General features: G+C 44.2%; 1 protein-coding gene across 1 annotated transcript in view; it reads right to left on the reverse strand.

Moving 5' to 3' along the window:
- Positions 1-20017, reverse strand: part of LOC126260623 (trace amine-associated receptor 8a-like) — a 198407-nt gene extending 178390 nt beyond the window's left edge. The window contains exon 1 of the mRNA XM_049957961.1: positions 19845-20017. Within this exon, the coding sequence (XP_049813918.1) occupies positions 19845-20017 (173 nt within the window). The remainder of the gene's footprint in view (positions 1-19844) is intronic.
- Positions 20018-23375: the final 3358 nt, after the last annotated feature.

Consider the following 23375-nt stretch of genomic DNA (forward strand, 5'->3'; position numbering starts at 1 on the left):
AGTAGGGTGTAAAGACGGTGATGTGCCAAAAATGAATGCAATATTGATATAAGGCAAATAAGACGACAAAATACCTGATATTGATAATTCTCGTTAACTAAGACAGCAACGTGCTGAGTAACGAAAACAGTCAATCTTAGTTATTTAATTTAACAATTAATATTTGAAATAACTTCCCCCATGAACCATGGACCTTGCCGTTGGTGGGGAGGCTTGCGTGCCTCAGCGATACAGATGGCCGTACCGTAGGTGCAACCACAACGTAGGGGTATCTGTTGAGAGGCCAGACAAACATGTGGTTCCTGAAGAGGGGCAGCAGCCTTTTCAGTAGTTGCAGGGGCAACAGTCTGGATGATTGACTGATCTGGCCTTGTAACATTAACCAAAACGGCCTTGCTGTGCTGGTACTGCGAACGGCTGAAAGCAAGGGGAAACTACAGCCGTAATTTTTCCCGAGGACATGCAGCTTTACTGTATGATTAAATGATGATGGCGTCCTCTTGGGTAAAATATTCCGGAGGTAAAATAGTCCCCCATTCGGATCTCCGGGCGGGGACTACTCAAGAGGACGTCGTTATCAGGAGAAAGAAAACTGGCATTCTACGGATCGGAGCGTGGAATGTCAGATCCCTTAATCGGGCAGGTAGGTTAGAAAATTTAAAAAGGGAAATGGATAGGTTAAAGTTAGATATAGTGGGAATTAGTGAAGTTCGGTGGCAGGAGGAACAAGACTTTTGGTCAGGTGATTACAGGGTTATAAATACAAAATCAAATAGGGGTAATGCAGGAGTAGGTTTAATAATGAATAAAAAAATAGGAGTGCGGGTTAGCTACTACAAACAGCATAGTGAACGCATTATTGTGGCCAAGATAGACACAAAGCCCATGCCTACTACAGTAGTACAAGTTTATATGCCAACTAGCTCTGCAGATGATGAAGAACTTGATGAAATGTATGACGAGATAAAAGAAATTATTCAGGTAGTGAAGGGAGACGAAAATTTAATAGTCACGGGTGACTGGAATTCGTCAGTAGGAAAAGGGAGAGAAGGAAACATAGTAGGTGAATATGGATTGGGGGGAAGAAATGAAAGAGGAAGCCGCCTGGTAGAATTTTGCACAGAGCATAACTTAATCATAGCTAACACTTGGTTCAAGAATCATAAAAGAAGGTTGTATACCTGGAAGAATCCTGGAGATACTAATAGGTATCAGATAGATTATATAATGGTAAGACAGAGATTTAGGAACCAGGTTTTAAATTGTAAGACATTTCCAGGGGCAGATGTGGATTCTGACCACAATCTGTTGGTTATGAACTGCAGATTGAAACTGAAGAAACTGCAAAAAGGTGGGAATTTAAGGAGATGGGACGTGGATAAACTGAAAGAACCAGAGGTTGTAGAGAGTTTCAGGGAGAGCATAAGGGAACAATTGACAGGAATGGGGGAAAGAAATACAGTAGAAGAAGAATGGGTAGCTCTGAGGGATGAAGTAGTGAAGGCAGCAGAGGATCAAGTAGGTGAAAAGACGAGGGCTAATAGAAATCCTTGGGTAACAGAAGAAATATTGAATTTAATTGATGAAAGGAGAAAATATAAAATGCAGTAAATGAAGCAGGCAAAAGGGAATACAAACGTCTCAAAAATGAGATCGACAGAAAGTGCAAAATGGCTAAGCAGCGATGGCTAGAGGACAAATGTAAGGATGTAGAGGCTTGTCTCACTAGGGGTAAGATAGATACTGCCTACAGGAAAATTAAAGAGACCTTTGGAGAGAAGAGAACCACTTGTATGAATATCAAGAGCTCAGATGGAAATCCAGTTCTAAGCAAAGAAGGGAAGGCAGAAAGGTGGAAGGAGTATATAGAGGGTTTATACAATGACGATGTACTTGAGGACAGTATTATGGAAATGGAAGAGGATGTAGATGAAGATGAAATGGGAGATAAGATACTGCGTGAAGAGTTTGACAGAGCACTTAAAGACCTGAGTCGAAACAAGGCCCCGGGAGTAGACAACATTCCATTAGAACTACTGATGGCCTTGGGAGAGCCAGTGATGACAAAACTCTACCATCTGGTGAGCAAGATGTATGAGACAGGCGAAATACCCACAGACTTCAAGAAGAATATAATAATTCCAATACCAAAGAAAGCAGGTGTTGACAGATGTGAAAATTACCGAACTATCAGTTTAATAAGCCACAGCTGCAAAATACTAACACGAATTCTTTACAGACGAATGGAAAAACTGGTAGAAGCGGACCTCGGGGAAGATCAGTTTGGATTCCGTAGAAATGTTGGAACACGTGAGGCAATACTAACCTTACGACTTACCTTAGAAGAAAGATTAAGAAAAGGCAAACCTACGTTTCTAACATTTGTAGACTTAGAGAAAGCTTTTGACAACGTTAACTGGAATACTCTCTTTCAAATTCTGAAGGTGGCAGGGGTAAAATACAGGGAGCGAAAGGCTATTTACAATTTGTACAGAAATCAGATGGCAGTTATAAGAGTCGAGGGGCATGAAAGGGAAGCAGTGGTTGGGAAAGGAGTGAGACAGGGTTGTAGCCTCTCCCCGATGTTATTCAATCTGTATATTGAGCAAGCAGTAAAGGAAACAAAAGAAAAATTCGGAGTAGGTATTAAAATTCATGGAGAAGAAATAAAAACTTTGTGGTTCGCCGATGACATTGTAATTCTGTCAGAGACAGCAAAGGACTTGGAAGAGCAATTGAACGGAAAGGAGGATATAAGATGAACATCAACAAAAGCAAAACGAGGATAATGGAATGTAGTCAAATTAAATCGGGTGATGCTGAGGGGATTAGATTAGGAAATGAGACACTTAAAGTAGTAAAGGAGTTTAGCTATTTAGGGAGCAAAATAACTGATGATGGTCGAAGTAGAGAGGATATAAAATGTAGACTGGCAATGGCAAGGAAATCGTTTCTTGAGAAGAGAAATTTGTTAACATCGAGTATAGATTTAAGTGTCAGGAAGTCGTTTCTGAAAGTATTTGTATGGAGTGTAGCCATGTAAGGAAGTGAAACATGGACTATAACCAGTTTGGACAAGAAGAGAATAGAAGCTTTTGAAATGTGGTGCTACAGAAGAATGCTGAAGATAAGGTGGGTAGATCACGTAACTAATGAGGAGGTATTGAATAGGATTGGGGAGAAGAGAAGTTTGTGGCACAACTTGACTAGAAGAAGGGATCGGTTGGTAGGACATGTTTTGAGGCATCAAGGGATCACAAATTTAGCATTGGAGGGCAGCGTGGAGGGTAAAAATCGTAGAGGGAGACCAAGAGATGAATACACTAAGCAGATTCAGAAGGATGTAGGTTGCAGTAGGTACTGGGAGATGAAGAAGCTTGCACAGGATAGAGTAGCATGGAGAGCTGCATCAAACCAGTCTCAGGACTGAAGAGCACAACAACAACATTTGAAATAACAGAATGCAAATCACTAAAAGCCTTTCTGAAGGGAAATACTCCTAGAAATGAAAGTAATAAAAATAGGCATAATCTCAATTATACGTTACAAGAATTAGTAATAAATTAGGATTATGCCTTAAGAGAGTCCAGAATCGAAATAGAGATGTCAGGAAAGGGGTTCCTGGCTTCGTTTTTGTTTTTCAAACTTTCCATAGTTTCTGAGTATTTCTCATTTCGGAAGACAATCGAGTGGTGGAATGTATAACATTTATGTTACATAGTAGGTATCGAAGACTTCATAAGCTTGGACAGTACTGCATAAAGGTTACTGTTTACATGGAGCAACAATATGACGTCGGAATGACATGGAAGATACAACGTGGCACGTATATGACGTGGCCTGGCATCATGGCGTCACTTATATCAGAAGCTTTCTTTTGTCTGAGCAAGGCTCTAGTATATATAGTAAAGCAAAATTTCCGCTGCTGGGACAACGCATCGACAACATCACAGCCCGCATCTTGTGACTCACGATTTGAAAACTAACATGTTATACGGAGGTGACAGCAAAAGGTTTGGTCACCACGTTGCTGTGGGCGTGGAGGGGCCCGATCCTTTATGGGAACAAAATCCGCTGCTGGTAATGCCTCAAAAGAGCGACGCAAAAGCTACCTCTTTTCAGCAGGCACGAAGAAGGAATGGCAGTAGCAGTCTCGTAGCGGGGGTCACAGTGAACATTCATATTGGTATGGCTCTAGTTAGATATGTTAATTACCGCAATGTAGAAGCTCGGATCATTGGTGGCTCTCGTCAGTTGTTGAGAATTAATTGTTTGTGATTACACAGTCAAGGGCCAGTTTATAATGTGGTTACAGATGTGCGTTGATCGAAACTGAAGTGTACCCTGCCCGCAATGTTACTGAATTTTAGGGATAAAATATCTTGTGCAATGTACTAAGAGTCGAGTGAACTGTGATGAATGTAAAACCACAGGAATTTAATGACATCCTTTGAAAAAGTTAAACCGTGAGCTCATTTTCGCAAAGCAAATAGTTAAGAATTTCGTCAAATTATCACTATTACAGTTCCACTTCTGCTGTATCTGCGCGAGACCACGACCGAGCTTATCCATTTCAGCAAAAGGGACATCTCTGAAGACGCAAGGTTAGTGAGATGTAACGGATTTGGACATTTGAAGTGACGAACTTGCATGCACGATTGCTCTAAAATAACAAGAGACCGAAGCACATCATCCCAATATAAGGACACCATTGTATCAGGACGATATCTCTTGCGTCTAACAAGGTATTCTTCAGAATTTCCGCTCGTACGATGTATGTGTGACCAAACGAACGATGAAAGTAACACTGTCACTAAGATAAAGTTGTAAGAGCGTTCATATTAAAGTCAAGGATATGTTTAATAATAATATTTTAGTGGTAACTACAACAAATTTGGAACTTGAATGTGAATAAGCTTGTCAGTAAATGACAAAAATGAGAATGAGTCTTTATAATGATGATAGCATTCCGGTTGTGGTCAGTCTACACTGTAGTCGGTCTATTTTTAATCACTAAAATAAAGACATAAGAAACCAGATGAAATATGGCTACTCCAGTAGTGACACAGAAAATACAGGGAAGTGAGTAGTGTCTGAAGAATTCAAGCTTATAGAATGAGATATCCACTCTGCAGCGGAGCAGCAGAGCACTTGACCGCGAAAGGCAAAGGTCCCGAGTTCGAGTCTCGGTCCAGAACACAGTTTTAATCTGCCAGGTAGTTTCATATCAACGCACACTCCGTTGCAGAGTGAAAATCTCCTTCTGGAAACATTCCCCAGGCTGTGGCTAAGCCATGTCTCGGCGTCGCCCTACAGGCAAAAAAATGGTTCAAATGGCTCTGAGCACTATGGGACTTAACATCTGTGGTCATCAGTCCCCTAGAACTTAGAACTACTTAAACCTAACTAACATAAGGACATCACACACATCCATGCCCGAGGCAGGATTCGAACCTGCGACCGTAGCAGTCGCGCGGTTCCGGACTGAGCGCCTAGAACCGCTAGACCACCGCAGCCGGCTCCTACAAGCAGTAAGAGATTGGGGCTGAGGGGAAGTTGTTTCTAGAAGGAGATAGCAATAACAGAAAATGTCTTATGATTACTTTGAGAACAGGTATATTCACTACAGTAGGGAGACAGAATCCCATACCAAGAATTTAATACCCAATGCGAAGACCTGAGCAGATTTCCGTCAGAGAAACCTGTTTAAGAAATAACAATAGTAACTTGTGTTGCACACTACCTAATTGTATGATTGAGGCAATGATATTTAAATGGGACATATCAACAGCAAGAATTCATGCCAATTACAGTCGTGAACAGTTGTCGCCTCTTGTACAATCCTGAAAAATCGGCAGAAGCAGTTTTGTGTAAGTTTCTGATCAGCTAAAATTGAACATACGTTTCGTAATTTCCCTAAATACAGCAACAGTGTTTTTCATAGTACGCTGAAATGTAATGAGATAAAGTATTCCTGAAATAGGTTGCAAAGAAATGCTATCAAAATTTCGGAAGCAGTGTTTCCGATGGCACCAAAGTCGTTCATGCAATCTTTTCTTGCGACGCCTCCGTAGCCATTTCATGCCCACTAAACGAATTTACAATCATTCGTGCAGCTTAGGAAAAATGGACCTACTGCTTCATTACGATAATATTATTTATATATAAAAGTTTCATATAAAAGTTTCTATACAGTTTTTCAAAATTCGGACAATAAGCAGATGAATACCACTATTAATGAGGACACCAGAAAAATTAAAACGGCAGTAACCTGGACAGCCTGTTTCATTGGGAACAACGGTGTGAAAACGTCTTGCACAAGTCAGACAGCCCGTGTCAGGTGTTTCCCACGTCCTGTAGATCCGCAGAGAGAAAGAAATGTTAATGCTGGGGGAAAAAATCACAATCAAACACGTTCAAGCGCTGACAGAACAAGTAAAATACCTTTATTTCAGCCGTTTATTTCGAAGTTATTAAATTAATACAAAGCAAAACACTGTTAACTGGCCGATAAAGAGCAGAGAGATACGGTGCGTTGTCGCAATGAGCACAGAGGCCGCTCTGACGCTGGACGAAAGCCGCACCATAGCTGGAATGGAAGCGTTGAATGGGATGCGATAAAATAACAAACCTATCTTGGGGAGTGTTTTTACAAGAATATGCGGTGGAGAATCGTAAACTGATGGGTACGGTTTCGTTAGATAAAGAGCATTCATCTTTCCAGAGCTTTGTCCACAGAAATAGTAGAAAGGATTCACGTGTCGCAAATGGTTGTCTGCTATCTAACGGATAGGATGAACAGCAATCTGCTACTTACTGCTGATGACGCTGTTGTGTACGGTAAAGTGTCGCTGTTGAGTGACTGTAGGAGGGCACAGAATTACTTAGACTGAATTTTTATTTAGTGTAATGAATGACAGCTTGCCATAAATATAGAAAAATGTGGATAAGTAGGTAAAGAAATCGTGTAACGTTGAAATACAGTATTATTCGCGTGCAAAGCGATATGAAGTGGAACGAACACGTGGCATGGATGATAGGGAAGGTGAATGGTCGACTTCGGTTTAATGGGATACGTCTGGCAACGTCCAGCTCCTTTCTCAATGAGACCGTGTTTAGAACACTAGCGCGATCCAGTCTTGGATACTGTTAGAGTTAAAGGAAGGCATCGAAGCAGTTCAGAAGAGTGATGCTGCATCTGTTACCGTTAGCTTCGATTTACATGCAGGATTAGATGCTTCTTGAACTCAAATGAAAATTGTCAGAGGCAAGATGACGTCCTTTTCGCGAAACATCATTGATAAAATGTAGGGAACCAGCATATGCCGCTGACTGTTCAACGATTCTGCTACCGATAAAGTACATTTCACGTAAGAACCACGAGGACAAGGTAAGAGGAATTAAGGACCTTACGGAGGTATGTAGAGAGTCATTTTTCCCTCGCGCTATTTGCGATAGCAACGGGAAAGGAATGAGTAGTTGTGTCTCAAAGAGGCTTGCGGCATGCACTGCATGATGGCTTGCGCAGCTTGTACGTAGATGTAGACTTAGACTGACTTTGGAAATAATTACTTTCGGGTGCGAGTGAAATGTGAAACAGTATACCAAAGAATAAAGAAACGACAAATCGTCTGACACGTCGTGAGTCCGATAACATCTTGAATGATGTGCAGTCAAGAAGTTTCCAGTGTTTATAAATATTTCTCTTTATGAGGAACTATGTTAACATTATGTATGAGATAGGCGAAATACCGTCACATTTCAAGAAGAATGTGGTAATTGCAATTCGAAAGAAAGCAGTTGCTGACATGTGTGAAAATTATCGAACTATTAGTTTAATAAGTCATGATGGCAAAACACTAACACGAATTCTTTGCAGTAGAATGGAAAAACTGATAGAAACAAATGGCTCTGAGCACTATGCGACTTAACTTCTGAGGTCATCAGTCGCCTAGAACTTAGAACTAATTAAACCTAACTAACCTAAGGACATCACACACATCCATGCCCGAGGCAGGATTCGAACCTGCGACCGTATCGGTCGCTCGGCTCTAGACTGTAGCGCCTAGAACCGCATGGCCACTCCGTCCGGCCTGATAGAAACAGACCTCGGGGAAGATCAGCTAGAATTCTGGAGAAATCTAGGAGCATGTGAGGCAATACTGACCCTACGACATGTCTTGGAAGATAGGTTAAGTAAAGACATTTGTAGTCTTAGAATAAACTTCTGAAAATGCTGACTGAATACTCTCTTTGAAATTCTGAAGGCAGCAGGGGTAAAACAGGGGGAGCGAAAGGTTATTTACAACTTGTACAGAAACGAGACTGCAGTAACAAGAGTAGAGGGCCATGAAAAGGATGCAGAGGTTGAGAAGGGAGTGAGACAGGGTGGTAGTCTATTCCAGATGTTATTCGATCTGTACATTGAACAAGCAGTAAAGGAAACCAAAGAAAAATTTGGAGTAGGAATTAAAGTTCAGGGACAAGAAACAAAAACTTTGAGTTTTGCCGATGACAGTGCTATTCTGTCAGAGGCAGCAAAGATCTTGGAAGAGTAGCTGCACGGAATAGACAGTGTTTTGGAAGGAGGATTTAAAATGAACATTAACAAAAGCAAAATGAGGATCATGGAATGTAGTCGAATTAAATTAGGTGATTCTAAAGGTATAAGCATAAGAAACAAGACGGTTAAATAAGTAGATGAGTTTTGCTATTTTGGCACCAAAATAACTGGTGATGGCCAAAACAGAAAGGATATGAAATGGAGACTGGCAATGGAAAGAAAATAATTTTCGGAAAAGAGGAATTTGCTAATATCGAATATAGATTTAAGTGCTAGGAAGCCTTTTCCGAACGTATTTGTCTGCAGTGTTGCCATGGATGGAAGTGGAATATGGACCATAAACAGTTTAGATAAAAAGCGAATTGAAGCTTCCGATAAGTGGTGCTATAGAAGAATGCTGAAGATTAGATGGGTCGCTCATGTAACAAAGGAGGAAGCTCTAAATAGTATTGGGGAGACAAGAAATTTGTGGCATAACTTGACCAAAAAAAGAGATCAGTTGGCAGGACACATTCTGAGATATCAGTGGATCACCAGTTTAGCATTTGAGAGAAGTGTGGAGGGTAAAAGTCGTAGAGACCAAGAGATGAATACAGTAAGTATATTCAGAGAGTAGTAGGTTGCAATAGTTATGAGGAGACGAAGGGCGTCGCACAGGCTGGAGAGCTGCGTCAAACCAGTGTTCGCACTGAAGACCACAACAACAACATTTTAAAACTGATCCACTAAATTCAGTGTTTTGGAATCGAATACAATAATAACAAATAAATTGTTAACCAAACAGGCTAATCATCGAGGCCATCCTGTGAAAATTTGTTGTTCTCAAGGAAGTTTATTGTTGAAAGTTTGCCTGTGAGGTTATTCCGGACAGGGCACAAGTTCATTTAGACAAGTACTCGTCTGGGGCTGAAGAAACTGTCCTTGTGTTCACCCGAAACATTTTAAGGGAACAGATGTCAATTGGCATGAATGGATGGAGACTTGGCGAAACGCCGTCGAATCACTTAGGGCAAACGAGAACTCTCTTTTAAGGCAGAGAAGGTTAGCGTCACGTCGACAGCGTAGTTATTAGGGACGGAGTACTTGTCCAGTTAATCAAGGCTGAGGGAAGAATTCACGCCGTGCCATTCAAAAGATGGGTTAACAGACTTACGGTAACCACACAAAACCTAGCTCTGGATGGCAGAAAGGGATTTGATCATACTATTCAAGAATGGGAAAACAAGAACCGGGTTATTTGGGTTTAACGACTCATGAATGGGTAGATAATTGGAGACTGAGTTCAAGTTTAGAACTGACAAGGATGTAGAAGATAATCTCCCACGTCCTATTCAAAGGACCAGTCATCTGACTTCAGCGACTCACGGAAATCATGGGAAATCGCGTGGATAACCGGATGGACATTTTGAACTCGATTAACCCGCCATCTGTTCACCACCCTAGTTACAACGAGAAATAGAGACGTTCACTCCGACTGTTCTTCCAGTTTAAGGAAGTGAGGTGAAATGAAAAATGACCCAGAATTTGAGTCGAATGAATTTGTGTGACTGTTGGGTTCACACAGCAATACACACAAAAACGATTTAATATACACTCCTGGAAATGGAAAAAAGAACACATTGACACCGGTGTGTCAGACCCACCGTACTTGCTCCGGACACTGCGAGAGGGCTGTACAAGCAATGATCACACGCACGGCACAGCGGACACACCAGGAACCGCGGTGTTGGCCGTCGAATGGCGCTAGCTGCGCAGCATTTGTGCACCGCCGCCGTCAGTGTCAGCCAGTTTGCCGTGGCATACGGAGCTCCATCGCAGTCTTTAACACTGGTAGCATGCCGCGACAGCGTGGACGTGAACCGTATGTGCAGTTGACGGACTTTGAGCGAGGGCGTATAGTGGGCATGCGGGAGGCAGGGTGGACGTACCGCCGAATTGCTCAACACGTGGGGCGTGAGGTCTCCACAGTACATCGATGTTGTCGCCAGTGGTCGGCGGAAGGTGCACGTGCCCGTCGACCTGGGACCGGACCGCAGCGACGCACGGATGCACGCCAAGACCGTAGGATCCTACGCAGTGCCGTAGGGGACCGCACCGCCACTTCCCAGTAAATTAGGGACACTGTTGCTCCTGGGGTATCGGCGAGGACCATTCGCAACCGTCTCCATGAAGCTGGGCTACGGTCCCGCACACCGTTAGGCCGTCTTCCGCTCACGCCCAAACATCGTGCAGCCCGCCTCCAGTGGTGTCGCGACAGGCGTGAATGGAGGGACAAATGGAGACGTGTCGTCTTCAGCGATGAGAGTCGCTTCTGCCTTGGTGCCAATGATGGTCGTATGCGTGTTTGGCGCCGTGCAGGTGAGCGCCACAATCAGGACTGCATGCGACCGAGGCACACAGGGCCAACACCCGGCATCATGGTGTGGGGAGCGATCTCCTACACTGGCCGTACACCACTGGTGATCGTCGAGGGGACACTGAATAGTGCACGGTACATCCAATTCGTCATCGAACCCATCGTTCTACCATTCCTAGACCGGCAAGGGAACTTGCTGTTCCAACAGGACAATGCACGTCCGCATGTATCCCGTGCCACCCAACGTGCTCTAGAAGGTGTAAGTCAACTACCCTGGCCAGCAAGATCTCCGGATCTGTCCCCCATTGAGCATGTTTGGGACTGGATGAAGCGTCGTCTCACGCGGTCTGCACGTCCAGCACGAACGCTGGTCCAACTGAGGCGCCAGGTGGAAATGGCATGGCAAGCCGTTCCACAGGACTACATCCAGCATCTCTACGATCGTCTCCATGGGAGAATAGCAGCCTGCATTGCTGCGAAAGGTGGATATACACTGTACTAGTGCCGACATTGTGCATGCTCTGTTGCCTGTGTCTATGTGCCTGTGGTTCTGTCAGTGTGATCATGTGATGTATCTGACCCCAGGAATGTGTCAATAAAGTTTCCCCTTCCTGGGACAATGAATTCACGGTGTTCTTATTTCAATTTCCAGGAGTGTATCAGTGGGAGTGCCCGTGGTATGAAATATATCACACATAAAACGATTGAGAAATAAGTAGACATTCCCGCGCCCGGGTTCCCGGGTTCGATTCCTGGCGGGGTAAGGGATTTTCTCTGCCTCGTGATGACTGGGTGTTGTGTGATGTCCTTAGGTTAGTTAGGTTTAAGTAGTTCTAAGTTCTAGGGGACTGATGACCATAGATGTTAAGCCCCATAAAAAAAAAGTAGACTTAAGCTTCAATGTATCGTTAAGGTACCTGTCATTTGAGTAGGACTTGCATGGATTGGTTCAAGGGATAAAGTGTATACAGAAACAATAGAAAACCCGGAATCAGGATGTTTTCAAAAGTATTTATGTCTTCATTCTATAGAATACCATCCTGTATGGCGTTTACTGCTTCGCGTAAATAGAATAGCGGTCAAGAATACAGGGCCGGCCGGGGTGGCCGAGCGGTTCTAGGCGCTACATTCTGGAACCGCGCGACCGCTACGGTCGCAGGTTCGAATCCTACCTCGGTCATGGATGTGTGTGATGTCCTTAGGTTAGTTAGGTTTAAGTAGTTTTAAGTTCTAGGTGACTGATGACTCAGAAGTTAAGTCCCATAGTGCTCAGAGCCATTTGAACCAAGAATACAGGAAAGCGAATGCTAAAAACATACGAATTGTAGTAGATCGAAAGCAAGTATTCGATAACGGCAAATTACGTATTTTCTCTTCCTGAGTGTTGGGTGAGTAATAACATGTTCGGCATAGAAATGGTGAGAGAGGCCCCACGTGGGAAAGTTTTCGAATTTTTTAGTGCTATTGCCATTCTGTAACATGTTTAGCTCCTACATTTAGGTGGACAGGAAACTCAAACTCTGACAGTGATATTTCTAGAACTTTCAAGAGCACTTCTACTCTTAACGCACGTTCACTGATAAAATTTAAAATTCTGTCACATTCGATGAATTCAGCGGTTACCTCTACCAGTGCTGCGTCTCTGTCTTATTGCTGATCATGAACAGAAGACACCAAAAATACTACCAAATAGATTCCTTCATTATTTGCCTATGATTTTACGAGCTGCAGTGCTGGACGCCGCTTCAGTTCCTTACTCCTCAACAAACTCCGAATATTTTTCGATTTTATCACTTACATCATTCTCTGACTGTAGAAATGTCATTTTATTCGTTGTTTGTAACATTTTCTGACCGTTAGAGTTCAGTCACAATGGCTCTGTACTTTATCAGACGTGTCAGGGTGTCATGAACGTGTTGCGGAGTGTCACATATGTGGCAGCTCTTTATTTCTCTGCTGGCATTGATTGTCGAATAATTGAGTTATATTTCAGCGACCACAGATTCAGGGCTGAAGTGTTGAATTGGCTTAACGCATAGAAAATGACATTTCGTTCTGTGTGGTGAGGGGGGGGGGGGGGCGGAGCGGACTTGAAACCGGTATTTTCTTTTTCATGACCTTCAAATTATTGTAGCATACGGTAGGCGCCTTAAGATCTGGTTACATGCCGTACAAGAATATGCTGCGGGTTGCCCACTCCATCAAGTCGACGCAATTCATCTTGCCTGTGACAGCTGCTGCAGTATCAAGGGCACCACATCCACCAGATACAGCCGGCACTATCTCGCATCCGCCAGCAACATGACGCTGGACAACTTGCCTGTGTTCCTCCGTCGGGCAGCCTTTGTAGGACAACTCCCAGAGCTCGCTTTCCTACACAACCACCTGGTGCAATACCCCGACGATACGGCGCCCTGTATCAGCGGCCACATCAACGACTAGCTCATCGCTCGTCTCCAGAGGCAGGTGGATACAACAAGCACCTATTGTCTTTCAAACAGTATTGTCCTCAGTACCGCCAAAACTATGGCGGTCTACTTCACCAAACGGCGCCCTATCCTCCGCCACAACATACTGCAGGCATCCGAGTCCCATGATACCCAGATACCAAATATCTATGTGTCCGGATGTATAATAAACTGATCTTACATCGACGTGCGGATCACCCAAGACTGGCAATAGCTGATGAAAGCATAGTATCCGCTCTTCAATTGCAGGGAACTGAACGTAGGCGTCAAGCTCCGACTGTACCGTATAGGTTCCACCCTTTCCTCTACTATGGTTCCACTGCGTAGGCCACGCATAGTGCCTCCAGGATGCAGACCCTGCAGCGCCTGCAGAATAAGGTGCTTCGGTGGAGCCTGAATCCTGCATGCCTGTCCACTCACGAAGATGGTTCTCCTCTTGTAAAGGCGTTCATTCGAGAGAAGGCAACGCGTCACTATGACGAAGTGTACACCCTGCGTGACACGGTTAGTGGCTTACGACATACTCGAGCCACGACTCCCGTACACTAGCACCACCACATTGATCCTCTTACCTCCCTCCAGGATTCAGATGCGGACCATGGATAACGATAGCCCTGCTATGGCCGCCAATAATATGTCATCTTTGATGCGTCCACTCATTATATGAAATCCATGGTACGACCACCACTGTGTAGTTGTTTAGCTATGTCATCTCTTGCCGGAAACCATGAAATTCCACCGCCGGAGTGTGGTAAGCACCGGACTGCTAGTCCTACGGCTACAGCTTCAAAGTGCACTCTAATGATGTCAATCTAACATAGAAAAGTTTTACCCATAGCACGACCGCTACACACCTTTGACACTCTACCGCCAAAAATGAGAGCGCGTTGCAGGATCGATAGTAACGATCTGTTTCACGAGTGCAGCGACTACATTCCTCAGAGTGCACTGCATGCCATGTGAATCCAGGACATCGCCTTTGTAGCCTATACGGACCGTGTCTAGGACATTGTTTCTCCATAGTGAGACACTGAGTGCTCATTTGCATCTTCAGGAACTGTTATTGTATAAGTTATAACCTTTCAACAGATCAGGATGGCCTTTGTGTTGCCTATACTGGGAAGCTGTTCCAGTTGCTCAAAATTATAGTGCAATTCTATGTTAGAATAAAGTTCTGTTGTTTTTGGCTACCTGGAAACCTGCCTCTTCGTTTGTGTGCATCCCACACGACGGGTTCCTAGACAAATAACTCGGTTTATTACTCTGACTGATATAAATCCTCTGTCAGACTCTTAATAGTGAATTTCTGAGTAATCATATAGGTTTAGATGTAGACGATTACAACAGAGAGCAAACAATATCATACAATGAGGTGAAAAAAGTCATGTGATACCTCGCAATATCATGTCGAAGCTCCTTTCGCAAGGCATAATACAGCAACCCTGCGTGACATGGATTCAACAAGTCCTAATTGTGGAAGTATAGCCAGTGCAGGATTGTGTGCACGAGCTTACCTCTCGATTATGTACCATACATGTTCAACGGGATTTGTGTCGGGCGATCTATTTCATCAAATCATTCCCTCGAATTGTCCAGAATGGTCTTAAAACCAATTACGAGCAATTTTGGCTCAGTGATATGAAACCGAAGTTTTGGAACATGGAGTCCATGAATGGGTGCAAATGGCTCAAATGGCTCTGAGCACTATGGGACTTAACATCTGAGGTCATCAGTCCCCTAGAACTTAGAACTACTTAAACCTAACTGACCTAAGGACACCACACACATCCATGCCCGAGGCAGGATTCGAACCTGCGAACGTAGCGGTCACGCGGTTCCAGACTGAAGCGCCTAGAACCGATCGGCCACTCCGGCCGGCGGGTGCAAATAGTCTCCAAGTAGCAGCACATAATCATTTCCAGTCAATGGCCGATTCACTTGAACTAGAGGACCCGGTCCGTTCCATGTAAAAATAGCCCACACCATTACGGGGCCACCACCATCTTGCACAGTGCCTTATTGTCAATCTGGGTCCATAGCTTCGTGGCGTCTTCGTCACACTGGATCCTACCATCAGATAATACCAACTGAAATCGGGACTTATCTGACCAGGCCGCGGTTTTCCAGTCGTCTAGGTTTCAACCGACATGATCACAAGTCCAGGAGAGGCGCTGCAAGCGATGTCGCGCTGTTCGCAAAGGCCATCTGCTGCCAAGCCCACTGGCACCAGATTTCGCTACACTGCCATAAAGGATACGTTCTTTACACGTCCCACATCGATTTCTGCGGTTATTTGACGCAGTCTTGCTTGTCTGTCAGCATTGACAACTCTACGCAAACGCCGCTGTTAAAGGATCGTTAAGTGAAAGTCGACGGCCTCTGCGTTGCCGTGGTGAGAGGTAATGCCTGAAATTTTGTATTCTCGACACCCGTTTGACACTATAGATTTCGGAATACTAAATTCTCTAACGATTTCCGAAATGAAAAATCCTATGCGTCGAGGTCTAACTACCACACAGCATTCATTCTCTGTTAACCCGCGTGCTGCGGCCTTAAACAATTCGGAAACCTTTTGACATTAATCATCTTTGTACAAATGACAGCTCTGCTAATGCCCCTTTATACCATGTGCACGCGATACTACCGAGATCCACATATCGTTGATCCATGCCCCTTGTCTCTTCAGTGAGCTATGGCAACAGACGACGCACGCGAGTGTTTTTGCTAACAGTACGACTTCGCTGGCAGCACATCTCCTGAGCGCTTGACCATGTCGGTGTAAACCTAGACGAATGGAAAACCGCGACCTGGTTAGATGAGTCACGATTTTAGTTGGTAAACGCTGATAGTAGTAATCGTGTGTGGTGCCGAACCCTCGAATCTATGGCCCCAAGTTATCAGCAAGGTACTCCGCAAGTTGGCGGTGACTCCATAATGGTGCAGACTGTGTTTATGTGAAATGCACTGGGTCCTCTGGTCCAACTGGACCGATCATGGACTGGAAACGGTTATGACCGTTTGCAGCCATTCATGGACAACGACGGAATGTTTATGGATGACAATCCGCCATGTCATTAGCCCATAAGTGCTCGCAATTAATTTGAAGAACATTTTGAACAAATTAGGCACTCAGATCGTCCGATCGAATCCCTTCGAACTTTTGTTGTATATAATCGAGAGGTCAGTTCGTGCACATCACTCTGCGCCGACGACACTTTTGTTATTATGGACAGCTGCAGAGGCAGCATGGCTCAATATCTCTGCAGGGGACGTCCAACGACTTGAATGCACGCCACGTAGAGTTGCCGCACTGCAACTGGCAATAGCAGGCCTGAGACGATATTAAGAGGTATCCGTTGACATTTGTCACCTTATTGTAATGGCACACAAGCAGATTCAGACCTGAAGAACTACTTCTTCCTAGCATTTTTAAATTTTTTTTTTAATTTTTATGTCATCAGTCTCTGACTGGTTTGATGCGGCCCGCCTCGAATTCCTCTCCTGTGCTAACCTCTTCATCTCATAGTAGCACTTGCAACCTACGTCCTCAATTATTTGCTGGGTGTATTACAATCTCTGACTTCCTCTACAGTTTTTGCCCTCTACAGCTCCCTCTAGTACCATGGAAGTGATTCCCTCATATCTAAACAGATGTCCTATCATCCTGTCCCTTTTCCTTATCAGTGTTTTCAACATGTTCCTTTCTTCTCCGATTCTGCACAGAACCTCCTCATTCCTTACCTTACCAGACCACCTAATTTTCAACATTCGTCTGTAGCACCACATCTCAAATGCTTCGATTCTCTTCTGTTCCGGTTTTCCCACAGTCCATATTTCACTACCATACAATGCTGTACTCCAGACATACATTCTCAGAAATTTCTTCCTCAAATTAAGACCGATATTTGATATTAGTAGACTTCTCATGGCCAGGAATGGCCTGTTTGCCATTGCTAATCTGCTTTTGTTGTCCTCCTTGCTCCGTCCTTCTTAGCATATGGGAAGAGCGGGTGAGACACATGATGACATAAGGTAAAATATTTTTAATCGATAAAGAAAGAAGCCACAACTTAGGCTGACTTTAGGCAGCTGGAAAGAGAGGCCTTTGCATCTGGGTTTGTGACAGATGCGCCACGCAGTGGAAGACCCAAGAAATATGACAACGTTAATGAGGTTACTGAACGCTTATCTGCATCACCAGCAAATCGACAAGGAGGCGGTGGGCTGAGATGAAAATTCGCAGAACCTCTTCGCATCCTTGGATGAGGAATAAATGTTCCTGTTCATTTAGACCAGAAATCATCAATGAATTACGTGATTGTTATATGAATAAGCGACATGATTCGTGCGAACAGTTACTTGCAACTTTTCCAGCATTAACGGCTCGCCGTAAGTTTATGATGAGAGACGATAATGCTGTGTGTCCTAGCTCTTGGTCTGTTTATACCTCGGCAAAAGACAGTTCTGAGAATGATTACTCCCTAAACGCTGGGGCGGATATGCAGACGGACATGACAGGCAATCCAACTCTGCACCGAGAATGATGGACAGTATGCTCCTACAGCGAGAGTTTGAAATATGTAAGAAGTGCGTAAGATTATTCTTCTCTATATAATTTTATTCTTGAATGTAGCTTTTTCTTTTAAATAAAGTTTCTACTAGAGCTAGGGAGTAGTTTCATGTTCCTGTTTGCCTTTCATGTTACTTCTTGTTTCAATAGAGGAAGATTAAACATTTCCGATCGTGGCTTCTGGCCCACCCTGCATATGTCTATTTAAAGTCCCATGCTATATTTTTTGTGCGAGAATGGATGAGCAAAATAAAGGGGTCATCAGCCCAAAGGTTGATTTGAACACCACAGCAGTTTCACTTATGGCTACTTTCACCTGTGACATTGCTGTTAATAGGAAAAGCTCCGAGTGGTTCGGAGTCCCCGTTAAACTGTAGGTTCCTCATCACTGGCTGGGTAAGTCAGTTCAAGAAATCGGAGGAAGCCACTGACGTAGAATGCCTGGTACAGCGCAATGGTGTTCAAACCAATGTTCGCGCTGACAGCTTTACTTATGAACGAAAATGAAAGTGAATCAATTGCAGATATGAAATACAAACGGTGCCAGTGCATACATCTGTCCTCTCGGGTAACTGGAAGTTTGACACCATTAAGACTTATGTGCCATCACCCCAAGAGATACAGCATAAAAGTTCTGTTTGAATTTATGATATCGTTCTCCCATCCTCGGTCGAATTGCAGTGACGAAGGCTTCTTCTGCTGAAAAGGAATGGATGGGCTACCACCACTTCGAACAACTCCGCACTAGCCTGTCTCTACAGGGTGAAAAGTATTTAAACCGACAAACTCTGGGAGGTTGAAGGGCACATCAAAACAAATATTTTTCCCTAATGTCATTTTTTCCTATGAGGAGTATTTAAACCGGTAGAGGAAGATTTCTCTGGCGGCAAATTAATTAAACCAACACTCTTCCATTTTTTTATGACCAAGAGACAACACATTAACACAACCTAATTTCAATTACAGTAGATTTTCAAAAATGCCTCCATTGACACGTAAACGAAGGTTACACTGTCGGATCATGCTCTGTCTGACACGGGCAAAAACCCCAGGAGTATCCAGAATTGTTCCTGCTGCTGCTACTATTCGGGCAACCAGACCCTCTTCTGATGCAACAGGAGTTGCCTAAACAAGGTTGCGCATCAAGCCCCACACAAAAAAAGGCCAGAGGGGACGTATCTGGGGATCCAGCAGGCCATGGTACAGGACCACCACTACCAATCCACGTTTCTGGGAACCGTCGGTCCAGGAATCGACGCACACGACGACTGAAATGTGCCGGCGCCCTGTCATGCTGGAACCACAAGTGCTGCCTTGTAGGGAGGAATTGCCTTCCAGCAATTCTGGCAATGCTCTAGCGACAAAATTGTAGTAGTGCCTGCCATTTAATGGCCTAGGTAGCAGACACGGCCCAATTCAACAGTCCCCAGCAACATCGACCCACACATTAAGGAAGAACCGCACTTGATGAGAGCTAGTAACTGTGGCATGTGGGTTATCCTCACTCCAGACATGAGAATTGTACATGTTGAAGACTCCATCACGCCCGAACGTTGCTTCATCGGTAAACAACACATAGGATGGATATGTAGGATGCATTTCACACTGTTCTAGGTACCACTGCGAAAACTGTTCTCTGTGTGGATAATCAACTGGTTCCAGGTTGTGGAACAACTGAAGAGCGTAATACGGTCTCCACCGGTTTAAATAATCTTCAAAGGAAATAAATTTAGGAAAAATATTTCTCTTGATGTCCTCTACAATCTCCCAGAGTTTGTCGGTTTAAATACTTTTCACCCTGTATAACGGAGAAGTTTATTACAGTGCGGAAAAAATATCAATAGATACATTTCGTGGGCTTAAATACTGCAGGCAAGCAGAACGTACCTATAGAAGTAGAAGGCTTCCAGTTCAGTGTCCTCGGCGCTCTGGCTCGGTAGCTGTACGTCCGTCCCATTGGAGGCGTTGGCAGGGGCGGCGTCTGTCCAGGGGGCGGCGGCCGTGACCGCCTCCAGCCCCGGCAGCGGCGTCCACAGCCTCTCCTCGCCGCTGGACGCCATGCGACCCGCATCCGCCACCCTGCAGAACGCGTGCCGCTTCATATGTAGGGGGCCATCAACATGTTTCCACTTGAGGGCATTGCAGCAGCTATAAGCAACTTAACCCAACTCCGATGGGGGTATTCAAGCAGCGACTTGTGTACAAGGGATCAGCGTGGCATTTGTGTCTTTCTGACATGCGCGCGGTAAATGCAGAAAAATGAACAACGGAGACATTATTAACAAATGCATCCAAACTGGAAGAACGTGGTATCGTTCCGTCATTGGCAGCCGCAGAAAAATACCGGTAAACATCCGCCGAAGAATGAAGAACGTATACGGGGCAGCACATCTGTCCAAAACCACCGTTGTGGAATTGTGCACCAAGCTCTGTGCGGTCGTCATTCCACAAAAGACTCCAGTCGATGTGGGAGGTTTCTGGTAATGGACCCATCGGATTGAACGAAGCCGTTAACCCGAACAATAAAGTTTCCATGTCTTCTCTATCTTCCCCTCATCCATTCGGTCACATTGAGAAGGCTCTTCAGAATCGGCCAATGATGTGCAGACGTGCGGAAGTGCTGCACATGTGCGCATGTGTGCGACAGCGAGCGGCAGCGACTTCTGTTATTAGACATGTGTCCTAAATGAACGGCGGCGCCTTCAGTTCCCTGTTTATGTGGTACAAGCAAGAGCGCAACATACCCAGTCTCGTTTACCCCTGGTAACCGTAACCTTAACAGAGAAGTGCTGAGAAATGGCAGGTACTGTGAAAAAGCAAAGGACGGGAGATCTATGTTCTCAGTCGTTTAAAAATGACTGGGAACAGCAATTCTTTTTTGTAGCCGTTGGTGAAAACTCACAGTGTTTGCTATGCCGCCGAATAATAGGCGGCCAGCGTAAGTTTTCAATTGAAAGACACTACAATACATATCACAAAGACGAATGTAGTGTACTCAACAGTGAAGAACGGCAAGCAAAATTAAATGTCCTTAAGAAAATGGATGAGACACATCAACTCGATTATCATTTCTCATGACCTGTGATAAACGTGTTTGGATTTATTCCTTTCATAATTAAAAATTATTGTTTACTAACTGTGCATTATTGCCTCATTCTGCTCCATGTTACATTATTATCAGGAAAGTTGGTCATTAAACCGATTGTTCCACTGTATACTTACATTTAGGGTTTTTTTTTTAATGTGTGAAGGGCTACGCTCAGCTGAAGATAAAACGTAACATTCACCTAATTGTCGGTTATTATGCAGATTTCAGACGGAACTGATGAAAGATGTAGCAATAATCGTATTGAAATAACAGGTGATCATCGAGAGGTCTGCGGTTATCATTCTGTTCAGAGGTCAGTGAGACAGAAATTATGTGAGTGTAACTGAGGGCACCGAGAATTAGTTATAGGAAACCTTGCATTAGTTTAATGTTATTTGAAATCATGAATAAGGTTCCTTGGAAGTCGCTAAGTGCTTTCTTTCTTAAATACTAGATCAAAAACATTACGCGTATTTACGTGCCGTCAGTCAAGCTGCCTTAATAAAAACCCATGGTTGTTAACTGTATTACTTGTCTTACTGGGTTAAACTGTTAACATAAAAGTAGACGCCTCAATGAGTAGACTGTGACAGTATTTTAAATGTTTAATACGCGAAATACCTTCCCATGGTTGGCTTGCAAGCTGTGGAAAGAGCACTAGAATGCGCCCGTACAGAGTCTCCCAGCAAGTGGATAAAGCGACATTTGTGCGTAGAAACATGCACTACATGAACGCTGACGGCTGCGGCGTGCACGCTGTGACCCGGAAGTTGCACACGTGCATGAGCACCGCACACGTGCAGAATTTCTGGCCGGCCCTGCACTAAGCACTCTATGAGACTCCATACTGACTTGTGAAGTTGCTGTCAAGCTCTACGAACAATTGACTAATACATTAGTGGCACGCTTAACTATAACTAATAGAAAGTACATTTCTCTAGTGGAGAACCGCATTCAACAATTTTTCTTACAAGCCAGGAGGTGGAGGGGGCGAGGAGGGGGGGGGGACCTGGTGGCATGGGAGGGTGTAGAGGGCGGCTATTGCGCCGAAACCTGCTCCACAGAGCTGCTAAGCTCTTTCACTCATCCCTGTCTACAGTGTTCTCGATCTTATTTTCGTCTCGGGGGCAAGTGTTCCTAAATTTTCCAGAACGTTCCCGTTCAACACCCTCTTCTGATGACAGGTCTCTACTTGGGACTAAGGACTTGTTGATAGTAAGTAACCTACCATCCTCTGCGTAGAGTCAGCCATTGACAGAGAAGTAACTTATAGCACAGCCATTACCGTACCTTATCTACATAAGCTGCTAGTCATTAAAATTCTAACTTCAGGAAGTACAGCTGATATTAATATTTACTTTACTGTGCTTAAGAGCGTAGTGGACTAAGTTTATAGGCGATGTATCGCTATTATAAGTAGTTAAAATTCCACGTTCTGGACCTGATCGAGCGTCTTGTGATTCTCTACCAGTGGCGTCACCTGATGAGGTAGGGAGGGGCGTGTAGTCAGTACACCATTCTACTTGTCGTTTCGGTTTTCTTGAAATTGTAACCGTTACTAATCGATCGTGTAACTCCTCATTTGGCCTCAAGAGTCTGAGTGCACCCTGAACAAGAAAAAATCACTGGCAGTACCGGAAATCGAACCCGGAATCTCGCTTGCCATTCAGCCGCGCTGATCACTAAGCTACAGAGGTGGATAATGTAGTACACATAGCTTCAGCCTCCAACGATGGCTCTAACCCGGATGGACATCAAGCATGGATGACAGATGCGAGCATTAGTTTCCATGGTGCTTCAGCTCTATACCAGATTACATCTATCGTACTGCCTGTCGAGAGGTGGCGTGCAAGTATATCCAGAAACGGTGACCAGTTTTTTTTTTTTCAGTGGAGAGGGATCTAGAGAAAATACTCATCGGGAGAACAGTCAAATACCCTCCGTTTCAAGATAGGAAGGGGAACAGAAAATCATGGCGAGCTCGAATGTTGGGCACAGCTACTAGCTTTAACTCAATAAGTGCCAAATTATTACCTTCACGTACTTGATTTCCCCTTTTAGATCTGAAAAAACACCGGCTGTCCTAATCTGAGAACTGTCTACTCATATTCAAAGGTCTTCATCCAGTGCCCAGTATTCTTTCTGGCTTGGTGTGATATCCACCGGAATTTAGAACACCGTTGAAAAGAATTTTTTTGACATGTTACGAGCGCAACGATGATTTTAAATTGTGAAATCTATATAGGCAATGAGCGACGTAATTACTTATTGGCTTACCTCGTCGTTTTGTCTGAGGGGTCAGTTATGCAACGTCGCTTTACAGGCCAAAT

This window comes from Schistocerca nitens, chromosome 5 (assembly GCF_023898315.1).
Source record: "Schistocerca nitens isolate TAMUIC-IGC-003100 chromosome 5, iqSchNite1.1, whole genome shotgun sequence".
NCBI classification, from domain to species: domain Eukaryota; kingdom Metazoa; phylum Arthropoda; class Insecta; order Orthoptera; family Acrididae; genus Schistocerca; species Schistocerca nitens.